Source organism: Gracilinanus agilis, chromosome 1 (assembly GCF_016433145.1).
Source record: "Gracilinanus agilis isolate LMUSP501 chromosome 1, AgileGrace, whole genome shotgun sequence".
In the NCBI taxonomy this organism is placed as follows: Eukaryota; Metazoa; Chordata; class Mammalia; order Didelphimorphia; family Didelphidae; genus Gracilinanus; species Gracilinanus agilis.
The window spans coordinates 167,071,024-167,094,682 of NC_058130.1; the positions used below are offsets into that span (position 1 = coordinate 167,071,024).

A 23,659-nucleotide genomic window follows, 5' to 3' on the forward strand; every position below is an offset into this window, starting at 1 on the left:
CCTCCTTCTCCTTTGGCTCCTTTTAGGCCCCATCAATTGAGAAAATAATCAGGTCAGGCAGGCAGTTTTGGTACCAGGAAGGAGAATGCCCTGTGCATGCCAGTGCCTTGCACCCAGAGCCCAGCCTAGAACGCTGATAAGCTTGGCCTGAGCACACACCTGCTTTGCCAACCCCCTTTACATATGGGGCAGTGGGCCAGGCCAGGAAGACTTTGGTTCCATCACTATAAAAGGGCTCTCTCTGTGAGTCACCCTGCTTCTCTGCTTCTCTGCCCCTCCCCACACAGCTTTGGCTCTGCTAGCACGTACAGACCGTAGGCACCACTGCTGGGGTATTCACTTCGCAGTCAGGAAGCAGCATGGCTCCCCCTTGCCCAGGCCGGCTTCCCCTCCTGTCCCCAGCCAGGGCCCCCATCTGTCTGCTCTTGCTCCTCCTGCTTCTGGTCCCCTCCCGCCCCTTCAGTGTGGTGAGAAGAGAGAGAGATTCCTCTGAGGAGGAGGGAGATCCCCCTGAAACAGAGGATGGACCCCAAGAGGAGAAGCCACCTGGAGACGAGCAGCTTTCCAGGGAGAGAGAAACACCTGGCCAGGGAGATCCATCCAGGGAAGAGGATCCACTCAGGGAGGAGGTCCCACCCAGAGAAGAGGATCCACCCAGAGAGGAGGATCCACCCATTGTCCAGGATTCTCCTGTCCCTGAAGATTCTGGTTCCCACAGAAATGTCCCAGAAAAGAAAGGTTAGTTTTCCTTTGCCTCTTTCTGCCCCATGACCACCCCCTTGCCTCATCCCCCTCCCTCAGAGGTGGGAGGGAGAAAGGAGAGAGAGAGAGAGAGAGAGAGAGAGAGAGAGAGAGAGAGAGAATGTGAGAGTACAAAGAGTAAGGACTGCTATATGTTGAGGCAGGGGAACAGCACAAAGGAAAGAGGTTGGGAGGAAAGGAGAGGATGAGGGAAAGGGACTTTGCAGTTTTATTTAAAGCCCATATCTTCTGCAAGAAATGGTGCACCCTCTTTTCCCCCAAGAATTTTTTATTTCTAAATCATCAGAGAGATAGAAAAAGAAAAGGAGAAGTATGGAAGGGAAAGAGGGTGGGAGAAAGAAGAAAAGGAGGGAGAGAAAGAAGGAAGGAAGGAGAGAGTGCTTGAACTGGGAAGGGCTGGAGGGAAACAGATGGAGTGAGACAGAAGAGGGAGAAAAAAATGAGAAAGGAAGGAGAAGAGAAGAAAGGTAAAAGGAACAAAAACTAAGGGAAGGAAAAAGTGAGGATTATGGGGGGAAGTGAGGAAAGATCAGGGAAAAGAGAGGAGATGAGAAATGTAAAGAGAGGAAGGGAAGAAGAAGAGAGAAAGAGGGTGAGGCAAGAGAGAGAAGAGAAAGAAAAAAGTGGAGAGGGAAAGTCAAGAAGTAAAAAGAGATAGGAGAGACAGAGAGACAGAGGAGAAGGAGAGCAAAGGAACAAAGAAAATAGGAATGAATGGGAGGGAGAGAGGAGAAAGGGAAAGAAGGGGCAGAGAAAGGAAAGTTAGGAAAGGAAAAAGAGAAAGGAGGGATGTGGTAACAAGGAAAAGAGGGAAAGGGACAAGAAAGAACAGGAAAAAGTAGACAAGGACCCTCTCACTTTTGGCTTTGTCCATCATTCATGGCAGAACCTGGCAAAGAGTTGAAAAAATAAATACTTGTTGGTTGATTTTAAAATGAGGGAAAGAGAAAAAAAGAGGGGAATAAAGAGAGAAAGGAATGAGTGCTGAAATGGACTAAGGTCACACAGTAAGTGGAAAAAAAGGGTTCAGACCTTAAATGTCCAAATCTACTTTGTCATATATAGTCAGAAGAAGAGGGCACAGTATTTACAGAGTACTTCAAAGTTTGCAAAACCCTTTAGTTTCCTCATCCTGGAGTTCCCTGCAGATAAAATCACAGAACCAGTCTCCAATTGAGACTCTTAATAATCTTTGTGAGGTAAGTACTGCAAATATTATTGCTTCAATTAACCGAGGAGGAGAAATGCAGCTTAGAAAGGTTTAGAGCTCATGACCTCAGAATAAGTGATTATCAAATGCCAGGATTTGAATCCGGGTTTTCCTAACTCCAAGCCCAAGGCTAAGTCATATAGCGTTATAAGAAGAGGGAGTAACGAGCAGAAGTGGCTGAGGAGATGTGGAAAGCAGGAAGCTGGGAAAGGAGCTGAGGATGAGGCCAGCAGCTTTGGCAGCACTGAGCTATATATATGTACACTGTGTTGGCCATGGGGGGGCCAATGTCCTCATCGCCTCTATTTTTGTAGATGATGACCATCAACACTGGCGATATGGAGGTAAGATGCCACTTAGAGCCTGTGGTCTCAGAATAAGTGACTGTCAACACACACTTCACAAGATCTAACAATCCCAGGTCTCGAGCTTCCTTCATCCCCGGTCCTTAAAATGACCACCTTCACTGCCCTCATTCCAGCCTGGTAACAGTCTCTATTCCTGAGCAGCCCTGAGCCCCAAACCCTCCCCTGTCCCCTTTCTCCTGGCTTCCTCCCTTTCTACCTCCCCTTCCCTCCTCTTCATTCCTTCTCTCCCCTTCAGCCCTCACTGTCTCCCTCTTCCCTCTCCTCTTTCCCTCTTTCTTTGCTTTCTCTCCCTTCTTTTTTTATACTGCCCTTCTCTCACCTAAGTCCATGCCACATCCATTACTCGAGCCAAATACCCTGACCTTGGTCCCTCCCGACCTGATCCAATCACTCCCTCAACCTCTGGCCCCACTCTGGCCCCGCCCTCAGGCCCCCCCTTTTACTGACCCTCCCTGCCCCTGTCCCTGACCTTTCCCTGATCTCCACCTACCTAACGCGGCTCCTCTTGGCCCCGTTCCCAGGCGGCCCCCTCTGGCCCCAGGTCTCCCGAGCTTGCGGGGGGCACCTTCAGTCGCCAGTGGACATCCGGCTGGACACCACCTATTTCAGGCCGGACCTGGTGGCCCCCCAGCTCCACGGCTTCTTCCTCCCCCCTGACCAGCCTCTGAAACTGCAGAACAACGGCCACACAGGTGAGGCAGAAGAAGGGGGCGGAACCGAAGGGGAGGAGCCACGGCTGAGGGTGGGGTCCTGGAGGAGAGGGGGGTGATGGCCGGGGGGGGGGGCGGGCGTGGCCCCGGGAAGCCGTCGCCCTGGAGGTGTGTGTGTGGGGTGAGGCCCCCGGGCTCCTCTTTCCACCGCTTCTCCCCATCTCATCCCCAGTGCAGCTAACGCTGCCCCCTGGCCTGTGGATGACGATGGGCCTGGGGACAGAGTATCGGGCCTTGCAGTTACATCTGCACTGGGGGGCCCCCAGGGTGCCCGGCTCAGAGCATACTGTCAACGGTCACCGCTTCCCTGCTGAGGTGAGCAGTAGCTTAAGGTCAGTGGTGAGGGCTGGGGTTAGCGACCTGACCAGGGTACTAGGGAGGTTTGCTTTGGGGGTTTGGGTTCAAATGTCAGTTCTCATTCTAGATCCATGTAGTTCACCTCAACACCCGATTTGACTCAGTCCATGAAGCCTTGGGGCAACCCGGGGGCCTGGCCGTGCTGGCTGCCTTCCTCCAGGTACTACCCCCAGAAGATCTTGGTTCCCCGGGAGCCTGCAATCTCTGAACCCTGTTACCCAACATCCTTTGATCTGGGCATCCTCTGGCCCAGGACAAATGATCCCTAGGGACACCCCAGAACCCTCATCCTCAGGCTTCCCTCTTCCAAGACCTTTGTTCCCTTGATCCCAAGATCCACAACCCTTCCCCTGGGATTCCCAGTTTCTGCACCCTCTATCTCCTTAACCCTCCAACCTTCTCCCATTGTCTTGGGACCCTAAAGGACCTAGTCTAGGAGCCCCTTTCCCCCTTCCCTCCAACCTCAGGAACTCTCATGGGGAAGGCCTGGGGAGGTGGAAGGAAGAGCTTATTGGGGTGGAAGCCCCTTTGGTATTAGTCCCCCACCTCATCCCTGCTCCCTAGTGTCCTTTCTGGATCCTAGTCTTGTGTCCACATGTGTGTCTCCCCCTAAGGAGGGCCCAGAGGAGAATGATGCCTATGAACAGCTACTGTCACATCTTGGGGAAATTGGTGAGGAAGGTTAGTTTTTGCCTCTGCCCATTCCCCACTCCAGCCCCTTGTCTGAGGGGATTGATGTGGCCCCTTCTCTAAAGGGGTTCATGGAACAGTTTAGAAATTACCTAATTAGGGGTAGCTTCATTCCTCTAACATTAAGCAAAAACAGGAAAAGGAAACCTACCCATAAGTTCAAAAAAGCAGCATGGTATATAGGACATGGAGTACTGTGGCGTCAGGCTCAAATCCTCTCTCTGAACCTTTCTAGCCATGAGCCCGAGAGGCATTCACTACCTCTCTGCCTCAGTTTCCTCATCTGTAAAATTAAGGAGTTAAGCTAGATCATCTTGCCACCTAGCTCTAAATAAATGTTACCCAGAGGCTTTATAGGAGCCAAATAAACAGTAAAATCGTAAAGTAAGTTTTCTGGGTGGCTAAGGATTTGCTTCCTTAAGCACCACAATTAAAAAAAGAAAGAAAGAAATCATCCATCTTGGGTGGTTATATTTCTAAGATGTATGGCATCCCTTCTGGTCCTCTTAAAGAGAGGATCCAATATACTAAATTTAAAAAGAGGGGAGAGAGAGAGAGAGAGAGAGAGAGAGAGAGAGAGAGAGAGGATCGAATCTATCCTTATCTTGATGACTTGCTCAGCATTTGTTGTGGACAAGACCTGTGATTTGATTGGCACTGGGAACTCCCTTTTCTGAGGCAGCCGAGTGACTTGAGGGCACTGAGAGATTAAATGATTTGCCTGGACATACAGCACAGCCAGTATATGCCAGAGGTAGCATCCAGGGTCTTTCTGACTATAACATCAGCTTTCTACAAATACTGTCTTTATCCTTCTCTTCGCCATCATTGAGAAAGCCCAATGGTGCCAGGCTTGGATGCCTTGAGGGCCTGATGAGATACAGATAGGGTGATGGCTCATGCTTTACTTGGGGAACTGGGAGATCCAGAGCAGCATCACCCCTGCTCTGAAGTCTGGTTGGATGTGGTTTTTAAATGATTTTTCTCTGATACCAGCTTCCATTACTGGCCCTCACCCCACTGCTAACTTGTTTCTATTTAGAAGTAATCAGATAACCAAGTTTGTTAGGATTATGTATAAAATAATAAATAGACTCGGTCAGAAAGATGGGAGGAAAAGGGGAGGCTCTTCAGTGCATGAGCTTTATTGCCTGACACTTGAAATTTGATTTCTGAGAGGGTTGTGTGTGTGTGTGTGTGTGTGTTTAAATGCTAAAGTGGATCCAGAGTAAAGAAATGATCAGACCTGGGTGAGGTTAATCAAGAAATAATTGGGGGGGGGGGGAGGGGGAGCAGCTGGGTGGCTCAGTGGATGGAGAGCCAGACTTAGAGAAGGGAGGTCCTAAGTTCAAATATGACCTCAGTCACTTCCTAGCTGTATGTCCCTGGGCAAGTCACTTGACCCCCATTGCCTAGCCCTTACCATTCTTTTGCCTTAGAACCAGTACACAGTACTGATTCTAAGACAGTTTAAGGAAGGAAGGAAGGAAGGAAGGAAGGAAGGAAGGAAGGAATGGAGGGAGGGAGGGAGGGAGGGAGGAAGGAAGGAAGAAGAAAAGAGAAAAGGAAAGAAAGAAAGAAAGAAAAGGAAGGAAGGAAGAAAGAAAAGGAAGGAAGGAAGGAAGGAAGGAAGGAAGGAAGGAAGGAAGGAAGGAAGGAAGGAAGGAAGGAAGGAAGAATTCTGATTAGAGGCATGGAATAGAGTGCTGGACTTGGATTGTAGAGAGATCTGAGTTCAAATTTTACCTCTGTCACTATTTGTGGGATCATGGGCAAGTAAGTTAAATTCTCTGAGCTTCAGTTTTCCCTGTTGTAAAATGGGAATAGCATTCTCCATAGTAGCTCATTTGTGAGAATCAAATTAAATCATGTTTGGAAAGCATTCTGCAAACCTTAAAGCACTAAATTAGTATTATTTTACTTAGAAGGGCATTGTTCTATGTAGGACGAGATTCTGAGGTTATGGGGCACTCAGAGAGACTCAAGTAAGACCCAAGAAAATGGAGGTAGGGCCAGACAGCCTGTGATAACCTCCTGTGGGTGACTGTTCCCTTCTGTTGGCCAGACTCAGAGACTTGGGTCCCGGGACTAGATGTGTCTGCCCTCCTGCCTCACAACCTCCAACGATATTTCCGCTATAAAGGATCTCTGACGACCCCGCCCTGCTCCCAAGGGGTCATTTGGACGGTGTTCAACCAGACGGTGCTGCTGAGTGCGGGGCAGGTGGGTCTGGAGGGGAGTTCTGAGCGGTAGAGCTGGGGGGTCAGAAGGGCGTTCCTTCTGGTGCTCTTAAAGAGAGGATCCAAATAGGACCGACCCTTATCTCGAAGACTCGCTCGGCGTTTCTGTAGCTCCTCGGTAGTACCTCAGGCGTGAGGGGGAGGGGAGGGGCAGGGGGAGATGGAGGGGAAGGGGGAGGGGAAGGGGGAGAGGAAGAAGGGCAGTCACGTGCCGTGCTGAGGAGAGAAAGCCGAGGGAACGAGTCTCCGGAGGTGAGGGCTGGGGCTGGTGGTCGAGAGGGAGTCTTCTCCTGTCCCCTCGGTCCCGACGTTTAAGACCTTTTCTGTGACCCACCCTATGACCTGGGACCCTTGACCAAATCTTTCTTCCCTGCGCCTATCGCCGCCAGCTCCGGACCCTGTCCACATCCCTCTGGGGCCCCGAGGGCTCCCGGCTCCAGCGGAACTTCAGGGCCACCCAGCCTCTGAATGGGCGAATGATCGAGGCTTCCTTCTCTCCTTCTCCCACCGCCAACAACCCGCCCTCATCCCCGGAGCCAGGTACTGCCCCATTCCCTGCCTCGGTGCGTTCCTGTGGCCCAGGATCTTGGCTTCAGGCTCTGACTTTGCCATTTCTCCCTTTTCAGTGCATTCGAGCTCCTGCCTGAGTGTTGGTAAGTTTCTGACAGAAAACAACAACAACAAAAAAAACGCTATTTCCCTCTACTTCCCTTCTGTCATCTTTTACCTAATTAGGAATCCCCCCCCCCCCAATTTATCCAGCCCCCATCCAATGGCCTCTATTTTTTTTTTTAACCCTTACCTTCAGTCTTGGAGTCAATACTGGGTATTGGCTTCAAGGCAGAAGAGGGGTAAGGGCTAGGCAATGGAGGTTAAGTGACTTGCCCAGGGTCACACAGCTGGGAAGTGTCTGAGGTCAGACTTGAACCTAGGACCTCCCATCTCTAGGCCTGGCTTTCAATCCACTGAGCTACCCTGCTGCCGCCCCCCACCCCCACCCCCCATGGCCTCTAGAGCACTGACACTTCCTAAGGATTTTTTTTTTTCTACTGGGTTTGGGTGGTGTGGGATGAAAGAAGGGACTTTTTTTAAATAAAAGGGGAAAAGTTGGAAGTTTCCCAAATCTCATGGGAAAGGCTAGGATGTCCTTGGAGCCTTTGATGTCACTTTTGAACTTTGAGATCTATGCTGAATATAGTGCCTTGCACACTTTAAAAACGTTTTCATTTTTAAATTTTTTATATTTTATTTCTATTTATGTATGTATCATATATTTATACTTATTTGTATTTATATTTTAATAAATGTTTGTCGGTTTGAACTTAATAGCCTTCCACAGAAACACTGCCTGTCTCCTCTGTTTTGCTTTGTACCCCCTACAAAGCTCCATTTGCTTTTTTTTTTTCCCCTGGCCAGGACTTTGGAGATCATATTCCCCTTAGAAGTTCTTACATAGATCTAAAGCTGGAATAGACTTCAGAAGCCATCTAGTCCAATTCTTCATATATAGATGAGCCAACTAAGGCCCACAGAGCTTAAATACTTTGCCCAAGGCTATAAGTATCAAGGGTAGGATTTGAACCCAAGGCCTCTGACCTCTGAGGCAGGCTCTTTCCACTGTATTTCCCTGTTAGGTGTTCACTCTGTTATCCCTTCCCTCCCCCCATCACCATTTCATGACCTCATACACACACATCTGATTTGTGACCATTTTTGGCCATTATCCACACCCACAGCTGCCAATCCTACCCTTATATCTTTTTTTGCAGCCTCACTAGGTAACTCTTTATGGGACAGTGGGACAGAGATTAGATTGTTAGATGTACCAAAGGCTTAAGTAGGATTAATTTGCTTTATGTAAAAAAGCCCCCATCTAGCAATGCCCTTCTTTCACCTAAAGCAGTCTCTTTCTCTCTTGTATCCATCACTCCCACGGCCAACATTTCTTTCCTCCAGGTGACATCCTAGCCCTGGTCTTTGGACTTCTCTTTGCTGTCACAAGCGTGGCCTTCCTTGTCTATATGAGGCGTCAGAAAAGGTAAGGATGAGATCCTTTTTGAGTCAGGCAGAGGACCCCCCTCTGGGCTTGCCAATGAGGAGCCTCCGAGAGAGGAAATGGCAGCTGCCCATCATTCCCCAGTTCCTTCATCCCTAGAAAACCTAGTTCCTCTTTTCGTATTTCACTCAGCACCATTGACCTCTCTGCCTCCTCCCTTATTACTCATCGATTCATCATACACATCATTTAATTCATGTCTGGTATATTCAGCCCGGACACCCCCGTGCTTCCTTTCCTTGCTCACCATCCCCTGACCCCAGGGGCTCTGCCATCTTAGCTCAGCCGGTCCCAGACCCTCTTGAGCCATCTCAAAGAGAGCACACTAACTCTGTGAAGAGGAAACCCTGATTATATTGGCTTCTAGTAAGTGCCCAGGCCGGCCCTGACCCCCCTGTTTCCTAGGCAGAGGAATGTTGCTGAAGAGAAGAATATCATCTACCAGCCCACAGAGGTGACAGAAACGGTCACCTAGCTGGGGCTACCTATTGAGAGACTGATCACAGAATCCAAAAGAACAGGAGGTGGAAAAGTGCTTTTTACCCCTGACCGCTTTACCAGGAATCCCCTCTATATTTTTTTAAATAAATGTTTCTAATAAAATGACCCAGTCTCGTGTTATCTTCCAACCCTGGAGAATGGGGTTGATTTTAGTCACTAAGTTGTTGCTGGCTGTGTCTCTGGGAAGATGAAGAGCAGGGAGATAATACTTAATGAAATATTCCAAGGTCAGTTAGGTGGTTTGAGAGCCAGGACTAGAGATGGGAGGTCCTGGGTTCAAATCTGGTCTCAGACCCTTCCTCACTTTGTGACCCTGGGCAAGTCATTTAATCCCATTGCTTAGCCTTTACCACTTTTCTGTCTTGGAACCAGTTACACACTAGTGATTCTAAGACAGGAAAGTAGGGTTAAAAAAAAAAAAAAGAAATCTTCCTAACAAATGGGGGGAATTGGACTAGTAACCATAGTAGTTAACATTTACATACTGACTTGAAGCTTACAAAGTGGCTTTCCTATGCTATCCTCATTCCATCCTCATGACAACTCTTTAAGTACTGCTATTATCCTTGTTCTATGCAAAAGGAAACGGGAGGCAGAGAGAAGTCTCAGAGATACATCTGGGGCCAGCCAGATAGTATTTTGAGGTGGGGTTCAAATTCAACTCTTCTAAGTGCTAAATCCTCTGGTCCACTTTTTAGATTTCTACCTGAATAGGTTCCCCTCTCTATAACAACCCCTGCTACGTCACCTCTGACATCCTTTTTTTAAACCCTTGCTTTCTGTCTTAGAGTTAATACTAAGCATTGGTTCCAAGGTAGAAGAGCCGACAGTGCTAAGCAATTGGGGTCAAGTAACTCGCCCAGGGTCACACAGCTAGGATGTGTCTGAGATCAAATAGAATCTGGGACTTCCCATCTTCAGGCTTGGCTCTCTATCCACTGAGCCACCCAGCTATGCCAGGTTTTTTGTTTCTAGGTTATGTGACCCGTAGAGAGCCACTATTCTAAAGAGGAGCTATAACTTAACTTTCTAGGATTTCTGGAGCTTGTTGGGGAGGGAGGAGAGAGGGTCTGGATTTCTGGAGGCCACTGAGTTGACCACACCAATAAAAATGCTCAGTGGAGTGAGAGTCAGGCCTAGAGACAGGAGGTCAAACCCGGCCTCAGCCACTTCCCAGCTGTGTGACCCTGGGCAGGTCACTTGACCCCCATTGCCCACCCTTACCAATCTTTCACCTATGAGACAATACACCGAAGTACAAGGGTTTAAAAAAAAATGCCTTAGTGGTAATAATTCAGGAAGATGCCAGAAACTGAAGCAGGTATACTCAGTGGGAATGAGATGGATGATGTTACTGTGGTGAAAGAATTAAGGGTGATATATCTTGTTTTTCTCCTTTTCATCTAACTTGGTATGAATCTGTTTTGCTTCTTGCCATTTGATTTCAAATCTTGCTTTCCACTTGAATTTCCTGCCTATGGCTGGCCTCACATTCATCACTGGGATGTGGTCCTCTTGCTCCACTAGCCTCCCGGGTGTTTGATGTTCAGGACTGTCCTAGGAACAAGAGGGACGTCTAAGAAAGATCAGACACTGGACATGGCTGAAGACCAACATCCATGGTGTCACTATTCTCACTCTCAGAGGGGCTGACTGGTGAGAATGCAACCCAAACATTCTATTGGCTCTGTCTGGTTGCTTCTTCCAGAGATTGGGACCTTCCATCTTGGACAAAAGTTCCAAGGCCTCTTTTCCTGATGACATCCAGGAAAAGGCATGCCTAGCCATCTAGTGACCAAGAATCATTTGGGCTTGAGAAGCAGTCAGCTTATACAATGATGCCCTGCCCTCGTGTGCCCCTGTCTGGGCAAAGCAAACCTCCTGGATGGCCTGAGGTCCTTTGGAGAATCCCCTTCCCCCTGAACAGTGACCCTTCCCATTGTAATTTGCAGAGGGGAAGGGAAAGAGAAGACCAAAAGGACTTGACTCAGTGTTGCTAGAAAAATCATTCAGGTGTGTCTGTTTCAAATTCCAGAACTCTTTCTGAGAACCCTTATGTCTCCCCCCACCAAGAAATGGCTCATGCGTGTTGAGTTGGTGGTTTTAATGGGCCTGAAATACAGGGAAGGGAGCCCTGAGCAGGGAGGGAGTGAGGGAAGGAAAGGAGAGCCCCTGCAGAGGGTAAAGCCAGGTCCACCTGGGCTGGGCTTCACAGGTTGTTGAGCTCCAGCAGCGTCTGGTCCAGTGTCTGGTGAATCTCCACGTTCTCTTCCTTGGCACTGGCCAAGGTCTCTGTGAAGGGGGTAGGAGAATGGCAGGCACAGAGGGAGATACACAAAGGAGTATGAGGGGCACGTGGTAGTGATGGGGTGAAGGTATGGGACACATGGATGGACAAAAGCACAGGAGAAGCACATAGAGGACAAATGCAGAGAATAATAGGACACAGCAGCAGAGGCAGGGGAGGTAAGGAGAAGGAAACATGCAGGATACATCCAAGCAGCAAATTGGAACACAAAAGTGATATTGTGGTGGATATGGGGAAGACAAACATAGAAAAGGGGATGGGGCACAGGAGATGGAACGATGGAGACAGGAAAATGAAACAGGAACAGAGACACAAACAATTTAGTTAGTCACCTTGGATATCAATGCCACCCCACCCTATGTGTAAGGATTCGAGGAAAGAGTTGCGAAAAGTTTTATGGGTTTAAGTTTCTGAGAGAGGAAACAGAATCAGTTTAAAAAGTCAAAGCCAGAGACAGCGTCCAAGGCAAGAAACAGATCTTTAGAGGTAAGGAAAAGCTTGTTCCTTTAGTATTTGAAGGATGCTTCTCCTCTCCCTAGGTAGTACCTACCCCTTCTGCCCTTAATCCATTGCCTTGAGCCCCAAGTGAGGTTCTGACTCCATTCAGAGGATTGTGGATCATTAAAGTGCTTAGTTAGTTAGATTATGTGGGACAGTGACTCAAGGGCATTCTAGGGGGTCAGTGATATTGGTGCAAGTCATAAGGTTACAATGGAAAGCGGTCAGGAGGGAAATCTGGTTTCGCAGTAGTATTCACTGAGGATGCCCAGTGAGAGGTTGCTTAGGTTACAGGGACACAGTGGGAAGATTAGAGGGATGCATGGTTATAGAGGATGATAAAAGAGTAGTAGGAGTCCTAGGGAGTGCTCAGTGATGGACACATGGGGTGCCATGTCACAGAAGGGGGTGATGGTGAGGAAAACGTGGTGCAGTCCAAGTTGAAAGTTTATTAAATAGCAGACATAGATGGATGGATAGACAGTGAATGGCAGGTGGGGGTGGGAGTTGGGGCAATGGTAGTTCTGGCCAGACTCCCCCCAACCCCAGCCTGGCTTTTGTTCAAGGTCAGCAGCTCGGACTCCTTCGGCTCCACCTCCCCATGAGAATGGAAAGAAGATGAGAAAAGGGGAACAGAGTAGAGAGAAGGCCAGGCCCAGGGCTCTGGAGCTCAGGGCTTAGAGAGAAGTGATGTCATTGAGGGCGTTGTCTAACTCTTCACTGATGGCCTTGTACTTCATCTTCTGGGCATAGACCTCATCTGGGGGGTATGGGAGGGTGTTGGTGGAAGGATAGAGAAGGGGAGATAGGGAAGGGTGGGGAGATGTGGAGGAAAGGAGGAGGAGAGGAAGAGAAAGGGTAAATGAAAGAGAAAAAAAAAATGAAAGTCAGAGCCAGAGAGAAGTGACAAGCCAGAAAAGTGTTTGGAAAGTTCCACAGGGTTCTGGTCTCCGAGTGCTCCCTCCCCATCCCCACCCTCCTCGTTCTCCATCTCTGCACCTACATTTGCCTTCCTCCTTTCATCTCTCCTCCACTCAGGGAGCTTCTGTATGGATGTCATTTTTGGTTTTGTTTTTTTACCCATTGGGATGGGACTCTCTTCTTATTGGTGTAGATCAATGCCCCAGGGGAGAGTTCCATGCCAAGGGGCAAAATAAGGCATATGTGAGTAGGAACAGGTACATGGGAGAAGAAACTTGGGTTTCAGATGTGTTAAAAAAAATTGCATGTTCTGCATTATTGAATTTTTATTGAAGTTTCCAGAAGAAAAGGTCAAAAATCTTGGAGAAGCCATTTGGCTCTGACCAAATGCCAACACTGTTGAGCGGAAAGCCAGAGTTATTACAGTGTGGGGGCTGCTGCTGGCTCTGAAGGATGTGGGGAGCCTGAGAGCCAAAAAGGTCTCTCCCACCAGAGCAGGGGGCTTTACCGAGGTCCATGAATAAAAATAGATTTTGATAACTAGGTTTAGTCTAATTTTAATCCTAGGTATTTTATGTTATGCCTTTAAAAGCATTATTCTGGGAAGGGATCCATTGGCTTCACCCACCTGCCAAAGGGGTCCATGACAGGGAAAAGGTCAAGCCAAGCCCCTCACTCACCCACTGCACCTTACAGCAGAGGGAGGGCCAGCTCTAGAGCCTAAAGGCAACCACAGAGGCCATGAGGTTCAAGCTATCTTATTTTATTTTCTTATTGTTATTATCTTAAAACCCTTACCTTCCATCTTGGAATTAATACTGTGTATTAGTTCCAAGGCAGAAGAGTGGCAAGGGCTAAAGGAATGGGGATTAAATGACTTGCCCAGCGTCACACAGCCAGGAAGTGTCTGAGGCCACATTTGAACCCAGGACCTCCCATCTTTAAGTCTGGCTCTACATCCACTGAGCCACCCAGCTGCTCCCAAGCCCCCTGATTTTAGAGCCTCTGAGGATTACTTGGCCAAGGTCATACAACCAGGAAGCCTCTGCTCTATGGTCGCTGTTAACATTCATTAAGTTTTAGTTTCAGTTAGGAGCTAATGAGGGAGTGGCAGACTCCACACCAGGAGAGAGAAGCCTTTGAATCAGAAATAGGATCTTCAGATTCATTCGTTGTTACAGCTGGAGGAGACCTTTTAGGGATTAGTTCAAACCCCTTGTTTTTATTCGCAGGGAAACAGGCCCAGAGAGGTAAAGTGACTGTTCAAGGTCACAGAGCAAATGAATGGCAGTTAGATCTCCAACTCAAGCCTTCTGACTCAGGAAAGAGATTGAACTTAGCTTAAAGTAATTAATCACTAATCACTCCTTAACTGTAAAGCCTGAGCCAGCAGCTATAAAAAAGAAAACCACCAACAGTCCTAAAGGCCAAAGCTTGTCCTGAGGCCGGGAGGTAGGATTTTGGAAAGTTGAAGGACTTAGAAGGTTAATTTAAATGATTGGTGATAACATTGCCTATCTAAAGGGAGGCAAGTGCCAGCTTGTGCCTAGAGGCTTGCCTTTTTTAAAGTTTTGTTCTAAATAGTAGTTTTCTCCTAGAGAGTTTAGAGTTTTAGTGTCTCTTCTAGGTCTTTTATTTTGGATAAAGGGGTTTTTCTTGAGTATTTCTACCCCAATATTTCATCCTGGTGTGAGAGTGACCCTGGATTCTTGAAGGATAAGCCAGGATTTACAAACTGTGGTCTTCTTATCCATGCTAGAAAGGGCCTTCCAGGATTAGAAACTACAGTAGAAATCTAAATCTAAAGGTTTCAAGCAGAGGGTTCTTGGGGAGGGGAGGTAGGGGATCCCCTTTACCTTCCAGATCATCAATGGTTTTCTCCAGCTTCGCCACAGACCTCTCAGCAAATTCTGCCCGGGTCTCAGCCTTGGTGAGGAAGAGAATTGGGAGAGAAATGTCAGACAGTCTATCAGAGGGAGTCCCTCTCTTTTCCTTCACCCCACTCCCAGGCTATGCCCCAGGGGTTCATTCCAGAGGATGGGGGGGGGCTAAGGATGGTGTGATGGGTTTGAGGAGGTCAATATGGGAGGGGAAGGAGTTCTCACCTCCTTCAGCTTATCCCCCAGCAGTTTGATCTCCTCTTCATATTTGTCTTCTTTGGTGGAATACTTTGGGGTAACACAAAAATGCTCAGGGTCTGTTCTGTCTCCTGAAAGGCCTTTTCTTCTTCCAATGCCCTTTCATAGACTATTTCTCTTGTCCCCTTATCGTCATCCCAGGGCACACCATTCCTTTTTCAACAGCTTCCTTCTGGTTTGGTTCGTCCCCTTCTCCCTCAACCCAACTCCCTCTATAGAGGTAGACTATGACTCCCTGTTGTCACAATCTATCCTCCCACCTTCAGTCCTCATTTTTATGCTCTCACTTCTCCCCCACCCCTCCTTGATCTCTCCTGTCTTCACCGCCCATCCTCATTTCCTTCAAGTCTTGACTGTCTCATCCTCACTTCCCCTCTCCTCATCAACCCATTCTGGCTTCCCCCATCTTTGACGCAGTCTCCCACCCCCTCTACCTTGTCCGCTTGGGCCTCCAAAGATTTCAGGTTGTTGGTAACAATTTTCAGTTCCTCCTCTAGGTCCCCACATTTACTGTACAGGAGTAGGGAGGTGAGGGGGCAGAAAAGGCAGTGGGGGAGACATTGGGGGCAAGACAAAAGAGAGTGATGGAGGGTGGAGAGAAGAAAAACAAGGAAAGGAGGAAGGATTGTGGGAAGGACAATTTGGGATAAAGGTAGTGGAGGGAAGATTGTGGAAAGAAAAAAAGAAAAGAACAAGGCTATGAGAGCAAGAGGGCAGATGAGCTAAAGTCTCAACCACCCGACCCCTCCTGATCCCCCCAAGCAGGTGGTCCAGCAGCCTGAGGATCAGGAGTGAGCAATGAAGGAGTGATAAGGATGCAGAGAGAAAGAGTGCCTGCCCAGCCTATCCCACAGGCTGCTACCTCCTCCTCCGAGGCTATCAGGGACTTGAGGGCCTGGTCCATGGTTCGGAGCTCTTCTTCCAGCTGCCGGGCCCGGCTGAGGGGGGCAGGGAAGCAGGAGGGCGTATGGGAAGGGGACAGGATAGAACCTATCATTGAGGGCTTCCAAGCCTGGGAGTTTACCTCCTATTTGGTTGTGATATGGAATCCCAGGCACCCCCACCCCAATCCTAGACCCCTACTCCATCGCTCCTGGAGCCCCTCAAATCCTTTTGCCTTCAGAGGTGAGCCCCTCCCCATTTCCCTCACCCCCCATGAACATCCTAACTCTGGTGGCCCCGTCCTCACCTCTCAGCTACCTCTGCTCTCTCTTCTGAGCGCTCCAGCTCTCCCTCCAGGATCACCAGCTTCCGGGCCACCTGGGGGAAAGGGAGGGGGGCCCAATTTATACTTGGAGGTGTCTGGGGGATGGTTCAGAAGGACTGAGCTTGGGGGGGGGCAAATAGAAGAAGGACTGATGGAGGCAAGGAGAGTTGGGGAAGAATTGGGATCGCACGGAAGAAGGTTGGGGGGGCCCCTGGGGGTAGTGGGGAGCACCATGAGGCCTTCACCTCCTCATATTTTCTGTCGGAATCCTCTGCAATGTGTTTGGCTTCCTTTAGTTGCATCTCCTGTAGTTCCATTTTTTCCTCGTCCTTCATGGCCCTATTCTCGATGACCTTCATTCCTCTGAGTAGAAGAGATGAGAACAAGGAGGGATCAGTGTTGGGAGAGGGTTGTTCGCCTTTCCAGGGTCAAGGGGCCCCATTCCCTAAATGGCTAATGGGCCACTGACCTCTCACTCTCATCTGCTGCTTTCTCTGCTTCCTCCAACTTCTGGAGAGCTGTGGCCAGACGTTCCTGGGCCCTGTCCAACTCTTCCTCTACCAGCTGGATACGACGGTTCAGAGAGGCCACATCTGCTTCAGCCTAGAGGAGGTAAGAGGTTACAGGTCAGGGACAACATGCTTATGTCCACTTGGGATCAATTCGTCGTCCCCCCCTCCCAGGTGTTGGTCGTGTATCCCATGGGTCTGGCCAGACAGGACCCCAGATTTCAATCTCTCCATTTGGGACACAGAGGTCTCTTATGCTAATGGGATAGGCAATAGTGGAATCTAGACCTGAAGACCAAGGAAATCGTTAGCCACTGGCCTCACACCCATTTCCTGTTTCTTCCCCATCACCTACTGTAACTTGGATATTTTCTATGGATTTCTTGAAGTAGATATGGGGGCCTTAACATTGAAGTCTGACACAGAGCCCCAGTGTGACTTACTCTGTACCCCAAAACCCTCTGACTCTGAACTCTAAGACTCTTAGGCTAAGCAGCCCCTGAAGAATACATTATATGATAGGGGCGACCCACAGAGACCCTATCTGCCCCATTTCTGTGAATAACCCCTCCCCAATTCTTATTGCACCATGAGAAGGCACTGAGTGAGCCCTCCATCCAGGGAACCTTTCAGGCCCTCCACAACTTAGAACAAAGCCTGGACAATCAGTGACTGCAAGAAATAGCATGACGTCATTGGTGCCAAGCAAATTTTCTCCCTTAAGTAACTTGTAACCACCAGAATATTTCGTCCTAATGGAGAAACCCAAATAATCTGAAGATTCAGAGATGGAGGGAAAAATAGTAAGACCCTGAGATAGAGAAAGATGCAGATAGAGGGAGGTATACAGAAACTGAGATGGTGGCAGAGACCCAGTGCTATGAGGAAAGCCAATGACAAAGCAATGCTGAGACAGAGAGCCACCGAGAATGATAACGCACATTTGTATAGAGCATTAAAGTGTACAAAGTACTTTCCTCACAACGTCATGAGGTAGGTAGTGTCTTTTATTTTTCTTTTACAGCTGAGGAAACAGACTCAGAATTGCCAGGGCTTGTAAAAAGTCAGAGGTAGGCCTCGAATTCAAGTCCTTGGTCAAAGGGCCAGGAGCCACCATGATATAAATTTAGTAACACCGAGGTAGACAGAAACACAGAGATCCTGAAATAGCACCAAAGAGAGAGACACTGAGGTATTGAGACAGAGACAACAAGATAGTAAAATATTGAGAAAGTGACTGTCATTGAGAGAAACAGGAATGGGCAGTGAAATACAGAGTAGAAACAGAAGCAGACATCCTCCAGGGCTAAGGCAGAAAGGATGAAAGACACACAGAAAGAGAGAGAGATAGGGAGAGAGAGAGAGAGAGAGAGACAGAGACAGAGACAGAGACAGAGAGACAGAGACAGAGAGACAGAGAGACAGAGACACAGAGAGAAAGACAGAGACACAGAGAGACAGAGACACAGAGACAGCCAGAAGCAGAGAGACAGAAACAGAGAGAGACAGAGAGATGGAGAAAGACAGAAACAAAAAATAGGCTAGGCTAGGCTAGGCTAAGCTAGGACAGCACAGGACGGGATAGGATAGGAAAGACAGATCTCAAAGGAAGGAAGAGGCACTGAGAGGTGACTGAGGGACGTGACCATTTGGTAGGAAGGACAAGCTGGCTCTCAGGCACTATAATCCGCCCAAGCCCATGTAACATTCAGGTTTTATCTTCTCTCAGAATTGCTGAGAATGGCCAGAGCCCAGCCTTTCTCCTTCCAGTTAAGGTCCTGGTTGGTTTTTACTTTCAAATTGCACAGATTGACTTTGCTTATTTTAGTTGCTTCACAATCCTTAATTTACCCCAACTGATGACCCTTCTACAGTCTTTTCTTTGTCTAGTATGAAAGGAGCTGACCTGGAAGCAGCCCTCATATCCTCTATCCTATGAAATCTGAAAGTTCTCCTCTCCTCTGCCTCTTCTCCGAAGTCTGATTCCTGACTCTGTGTACCCCAAAGTTCACCTGGGGGAGGGGGAGCAATTAGGGGAACTTGAGGGTCAAGGAAATGATACTCAGGAAAGGCACTCTCTGGAAGAAGACACTTTTTTGGGAAGGAGATTCTCTCTGGGAAGCCGAGGGTCCGTAATCCACTATCCACCCCGAAAATGTCTGGGGTCATCTTGATCTGGATAGCCTGTTCTGCTGTGCTCCTTCCAGCCTCTACCATGTCATCCCTGGGCCCCACCCCCCCCTCACCCCAGCTCCTTAGGTTTCCAGGCCAGCCTCCAGTCCAGGGTCCAGGGTTATTTATAGGGTGTCAGATGGCTGAGGGGTCGTCTCCCCCATCCCCCCAACCAGCAGCTGCAGGTCAGTGCCTTCCCTAGTGGTCCAAGCTTAAGGGCATAGGCTGGGGGAGGGGCTTGGTAGAAGGGGGACTGGGAACAGAATATTGAGGGATTTCAGGTGTGGATAACAATGAGCAATAAATAAAAAACCTTAATGAAGAGCAGTCATCATAATAGGACTGGCAGTCCCTGGCTCTCCTGTTAACAGTAGCCAACACTAATTTAGCATGCTTTAAGGTTTACAGTGTACATTGTCTCATTTGATACTTTCCTGAGCTTGCTACTGTATCCCCCAATTTACAGTCAGAAAAGGGAGGTTCAGAGGTGGAGGGACTTCCCTAGGGTCTCAGTGCTAGTTAAACTTGCCAGAAGGCAAGATTTGAACCCAAGCCCTCCCGACTCCAAATATAGCTGCACATATTTTAATGTCCATGATCTCATCTGACCCTCACAATTGCCCAGAAGGAAGACAAGGCAGAGGATATTGTTTTCCTCCAATAGAAAAACCAAGGTTTGGGGAAGTGAATTACTTCACCTAAAGTCACCCTGAAGGTTTGGGTGAGTCTCTCTTGATTCTCAGGCCAGCGTCCTGTCCATTATACGGTGGTGAAAAGGGGGAAGGCAGTCTTTGTTAGGCAGGGCTACTGGAGGAATGGGGCTGGGGCAGGACTGGCCAACTTGGCTACCCCAACATCCACGGGTCCTTCGTCCCCTAGCCCTGGGCCCTGGCATGGCCTTGGAGCTGACAACTTAATGAGGGTAAATGAGGAGGGGAACATGAACCCACTGAAGGACAGGGACAGAACCACAGATCAATGTCACTGCCCCTGGCAGTGGGCAGTGGGAGCCAGGGGTCAAGGCCAGGGAATTTCTAGTGGCCCCTCAGGGGCTGTCACTCACTCATGTAACCTGACCCAGAACTCGATCCTTGGATCCCTGGTACACCCTCCCCCTTCCTTCCAGTCCCTATCTCTGGGGTTGTTCCTACTTCCTTAAAATCCTCTCCTCTCCCCCAAACCCCCCACCCCAGCCCAAATTGCCATCTTCCTTCCACACTCGGTCAAATCTCCATTATGCCTTTGAGATGATCTGTGGCCGAAGTTTACTTAAAATTCCAGATAATCTGTTCAGTTGTTCTCTTACTCTAATGCAAAGGATCCCAAGCAGACTGTGGCTCTTGGGGCAGAGCTTGGGGAGCCCTGAATTCCCTTCCTCCCTAGACAAACCACCCTTTGCCTGCTTCACACGCGTACTCACATCGGTGGCTTTTTTCTCAGCCTGCTCCAGTTTCTCCTGGGCATCCTTCACAGCCTCAGAGTACTTTTCCACCTCATCCTCAGTTCCTTTGAGCTTCTTCTGGAGTCCTTGTTGCTCTTCTTCCAGCTGGGGACAGATAAATCTTCAACAGGTTAGGCTGGGGCAACAGGATCAAGGCAGAGAAGAGAGGGCATTTGGGGGTGGGGAGGTGGGGGGGTTGTTAGTTTAAGGAATATAGAATGGCTCATGGGAGTAAGGGGTATCCATAGAGTTCAGGAAAGATCTTATTTTACAAATGAGGAAACTGAGGTCTAGAGAGGTAAGGCTACTAGACCAAGGGTTACTAGACTTGGTAGAATGGTGAGTGATGTTGGAAAGTGAGCATAGCCTCCTGGGATCTGTATACTAGTCTGATGGTGGGCACAGAGATTAGGCTGTTTTGGACCTAAGATAGAGGATTTAGGCCTTGGGGTGTGAATATATATGGTACAGTAGGAGAGCGCGGCAGGGCTCTGTTTCTGTGCCTATGATATGACAGGGAATGGAGGAGATCCTGGAGGTAGGGCAGGAGGATGAGTGGATTGTTTCAGGTAAGTCAGCAAGCTTGGGGAACTGAGAGTACTCCAAAGACAATACCACAAGGAAGAGGGTGAAGTGAAGATTTGGGGAGTCGGTACATTGCACATAGCTAGGTCTTAGGGATTGTGATGAGGCTCAGAACTGAAAAAAGGAAGAGAGGCTGTGTGAGGGGGATGGGTGGGGGAATTATGGGTTATCTGGGATCCCCAGAATGGATCCTGAGAAAACTGGAGGGCAATTTGGGCTGTTTGAGTGGAAGGGTTGGGGGCCCCCATCGAGGATCCTAGGTGTGGAGGGATGAGCTCCAGAAGTGTTTTGATGAGGGTTGGGTCTGAAGGAAAGGGCTGAGAGAGTCCTAGGATGAAGTATTTAAGGAGAGGATTGGGGACCCAGGACTGGATGAGGTGCAAAAGGATTTGGGGCGCACAATCCAGAGTTTCGGGGCCCCACCTGCTTGCAGCGATCTTCTGCTTGTTTCTTGTCGGCTTCTGCTTGCTCGGCTCGGTCGATGGCGTTCTCCTTGTCGAGTTTTAGCATCTGCATCTTCTTCTTGATGGCGTCCATGGCTGCGGCTGGGAGTGGGCTGGAGAGGCTGTACTGGGGCAAATGGACTGTGCGGACCGGGTTCGGAACGGGCCGGGTGGTCGACTGACTGTATGGACCAGGAGGCACTGAGACGTCCCAACTCAGAGCCGCCGCCTAAAAGGCGGGGAGGGATCGGGCGGAGCCGGGGACCCGGGACCCTCCCCCACCAGCCGCCCGAACCTTGTAGGGGCAGAAGCAAGAGCTGGGCAGAAGGGGGAGGGGCAGAAACGAGGTGTGCGTGTAGGGGGGAGGGGGACGCAGGCGGTAGGGACTTTACTTCTCGGGTCTCTACCTACACAGCTGCCCCTCGGGATCACCCCAATCTTCTCTGACAGAACTGCCCCTCCCCCCTAAGTCCCTCCCTGGCCCCGCCCATTGTGGGTGACCTGGGCTGGAGTCCTGCTGTCGGAAGTGGTGACCCTGATCTTTGAGGAGGCTAGGGATAGGGAGAAGTGGCGTCGGGGAGAAGTCCCCGGGAACAGGACGGTTTGCTCCGAATACGGACAGGGGACCCCGGGGTCTTGAGAGAGAAAGCACCCACAGTCAGGGGTCCGGGCTGAGTGACACGGGGCAGCTGCCGCCTGCGGTCCCTGGGGCTATTTCGGTGCGTGAGCTCACGGCAGCTGGCGGGGGGCAGTCACTCCCCTCTCCCCACCCCCGCCCTGGGTTTGCAGCAGTCGCTACCCTTAATTTAGATATTTCCACTAAATCCACCCCGGATAGAATGTCTCCTGGGAAGCTGTCAGGGGCTAGCAGTAGTTATTCCTAGCCTTGGCTCTCCGTGTGCCTCAGTTTCCCCCTGGAGTTTGGTATTCTGCTGAGAACGAGAGAAGAGCTAAGAGGAAGAAGGGCAGCAGCATTACAGCTGAACCCTCGCGCCTCAGTTCCTTCCCTTGGCCCACCTCTTTTTTGGGACGGGGCGCGAACGTCTCTACCAAGGACTTTAGGGCGAAACTGAGGCCAAGAGGGTCTCGAAGATAGGACTGAAGGTTAACAAGGCTGGTGCAGAGCCGAGCTACGAAGAAGAGCCAGAAATCCGCCGGGCAGCAGAGACACAAGCGGTGTCCAGCGAGGTGGTGTGATCCTGGCGGAAGAACCAATGCCCTTCCCGCCCAGACTCTAGACGGATGGCGCGACGCTCAGGATCGACGCAGGATGTGACAGTCCGGCTTTCCCAGATCGCCCAATAAATGGTCCTTCCTAAGGACCTGAGCAGTCTGCCCTCTCTCTTCTCACTTCCCTTCCCCCTTCCCTCGCTTTCCTCCCCTCCTCCCCTTGGCACTGGGACACGCCACTCCCCCCCCCCCCACGTGCCCAGCATTTTTTCCACGATGCCTTCGGCAGCCGGAACCCTTCACCCCAGTTCCAACTCTGTGCATGCTGGCCACCCAGGGTTCCCACCTTGAGTCTACGTCCCTGGGGGCTGTCAAAGGACGGGATCGCTCTCATTCCTCTGGTCCCAGCCCTCCCCCTCATCTCCCATCTTCCCCTCCTCCCCACTCTTTCCAGCTCACTCCCCTTTCTCCCTTCCCTCCCACTCTCTCCGCCCTTCCAACTTCGCTGCCCAACTTTGCTCTGAAATTTCTTTTCGGCCCTTTTTTGGGTTCATTTTCCGCGGAGAGGCGGGGCCAGGCTGGGGCGGAACAGAGGTGGTACTGGTAGCGGGCAGCCTCCTCTACTACCCCCACTCCTCCCCGCCCCCCCCATCTCTGCTCTTACTCAAGTAAAAAAAGAGAGATCCGCTACCAACCCCTTGGAAAGAGGGGAAGCATCCCTGGGAGCTAGCCCGGGTTGAAGTCGGGGGTGGGGTTGCTCAGAGTCGACCTTCCCACGAATTATGGCATAACCAAAGGAGGAGACCCTTCAGGGACATGGCCTTCGGAGGGGGCCCACAGTGGCCAGGGAGGGAACCAATAGTGGTCAGACTCGCCTAGAGTTTCACAAGCGGGGGGCGGGGCGAGAGGAAAAGATGCTTTTATGTGTTTTTAGTATTAATCCCGAGGATGAGGAAGAAAGGGATGATGGCCGGGTCCAAGAGAACTAAACAGGGGGGACCCTATTCACAGGGCTTTGGGAGTGAGAAGAGGGACCCACATCTAGGATTTGGGGCTGGCGATCTATGTATGGGAGGGAGATGCACTGAGGATACAAGGTCTGGCTGGGGCTTTCCCCTCTGCTGACTTCCGCTGACTTCCACTGCCTCGTAGAAGAGACTGGAAAATGCCCAAGAAGGAGCCCCCAGGCAGTCTACATCTAATCTGTCCTGGAGGGGGTGAGAGATGAGGGAGGGGGTACCACAAACCAGACTCCCGGTTAATGAGATAGTGAGAGCTCATAATAAATCGTCCTTGATTTTTTTTTTTTTAACCCTTACCTTCCATCTTGGAGTCAATACTGTTTATTGGCTCCAAGGGCTAGGCAATGGGGG

General features: G+C 49.9%; 2 protein-coding genes across 6 annotated transcripts; one reads left to right on the top strand and one right to left on the bottom strand.

Annotated features, from left to right (window-relative positions):
* The first annotated feature begins 316 nt into the window (after positions 1-316).
* Positions 317-8,956, top strand: CA9 (carbonic anhydrase 9). Its single transcript, XM_044657289.1, has 11 exons — positions 317-738; positions 2,287-2,316; positions 2,862-3,032; positions 3,223-3,365; positions 3,475-3,567; positions 4,022-4,088; positions 6,163-6,320; positions 6,727-6,877; positions 6,964-6,990; positions 8,294-8,375; positions 8,799-8,956. Exons 1-11 carry the CDS (start codon positions 360-362, stop codon positions 8,866-8,868), a joined length of 1,371 nt encoding a protein of 456 aa, XP_044513224.1. The 5' UTR covers positions 317-359; the 3' UTR covers positions 8,869-8,956.
* A 1,961-nt stretch (positions 8,957-10,917) lies between these two features.
* On the bottom strand, positions 10,918-21,390 carry TPM2 (tropomyosin 2). 5 transcript variants are annotated; one of them, XM_044658747.1, is made up of 9 exons: positions 21,097-21,385; positions 20,068-20,193; positions 16,436-16,569; positions 16,212-16,329; positions 15,949-16,019; positions 15,194-15,269; positions 14,727-14,789; positions 14,473-14,547; positions 10,918-11,374 (listed from the first exon to the last, which is right to left on the bottom strand). In XM_044658747.1, exons 1-9 carry the CDS (start codon positions 21,208-21,210, stop codon positions 10,919-10,921), a joined length of 1,233 nt encoding a protein of 410 aa, XP_044514682.1. In that variant the 5' UTR covers positions 21,211-21,385; the 3' UTR covers position 10,918. The 5 variants fall into 5 exon arrangements, with proteins under 5 accessions (XP_044514682.1, XP_044514713.1, XP_044514696.1 ...); XM_044658778.1 differs by lacking the exon at positions 15,194-15,269 and adding an exon at positions 15,622-15,697 and having other exon boundaries at positions 10,984-11,186; positions 14,478-14,547; positions 21,097-21,390; XM_044658761.1 differs by having other exon boundaries at positions 10,984-11,186; positions 14,478-14,547; positions 21,097-21,373.
* Between the last annotated feature and the right edge of the window lie 2,269 nt (positions 21,391-23,659).

What these genes read in the sequence shown, in the direction of transcription:
- CA9 (XM_044657289.1), top strand. Translation starts at nt 360, where the DNA reads ATGGCTCCCCCTTGCCCAGGCCGGCTTCCCCTCCTGTCCCCAGCCAGG. An exon ending in TGCTGGCTGCCTTCCTCCAG is followed by an intron (nt 3,568 to 4,021) that starts GTACTACCCCCA and finishes TCTCCCCCTAAG; the next exon opens with GAGGGCCCAGAGGAGAATGA. An exon ending in TGGGGAAATTGGTGAGGAAG is followed by an intron (nt 4,089 to 6,162) that starts GTTAGTTTTTGC and finishes TCTGTTGGCCAG; the next exon opens with ACTCAGAGACTTGGGTCCCG.
- TPM2 (XM_044658747.1), bottom strand. Translation starts at nt 21,210, where the DNA reads ATGGACGCCATCAAGAAGAAGATGCAGATGCTAAAACTCGACAAGGAG. An exon ending in CAGAAGATCGCTGCAAGCAG is followed by an intron (nt 20,194 to 21,096) that starts GTGGGGCCCCGA and finishes ATCTGTCCCCAG; the next exon opens with CTGGAAGAAGAGCAACAAGG. An exon ending in CTGAGAAAAAAGCCACCGAT is followed by an intron (nt 16,570 to 20,067) that starts GTGAGTACGCGT and finishes TACCTCCTCTAG; the next exon opens with GCTGAAGCAGATGTGGCCTC.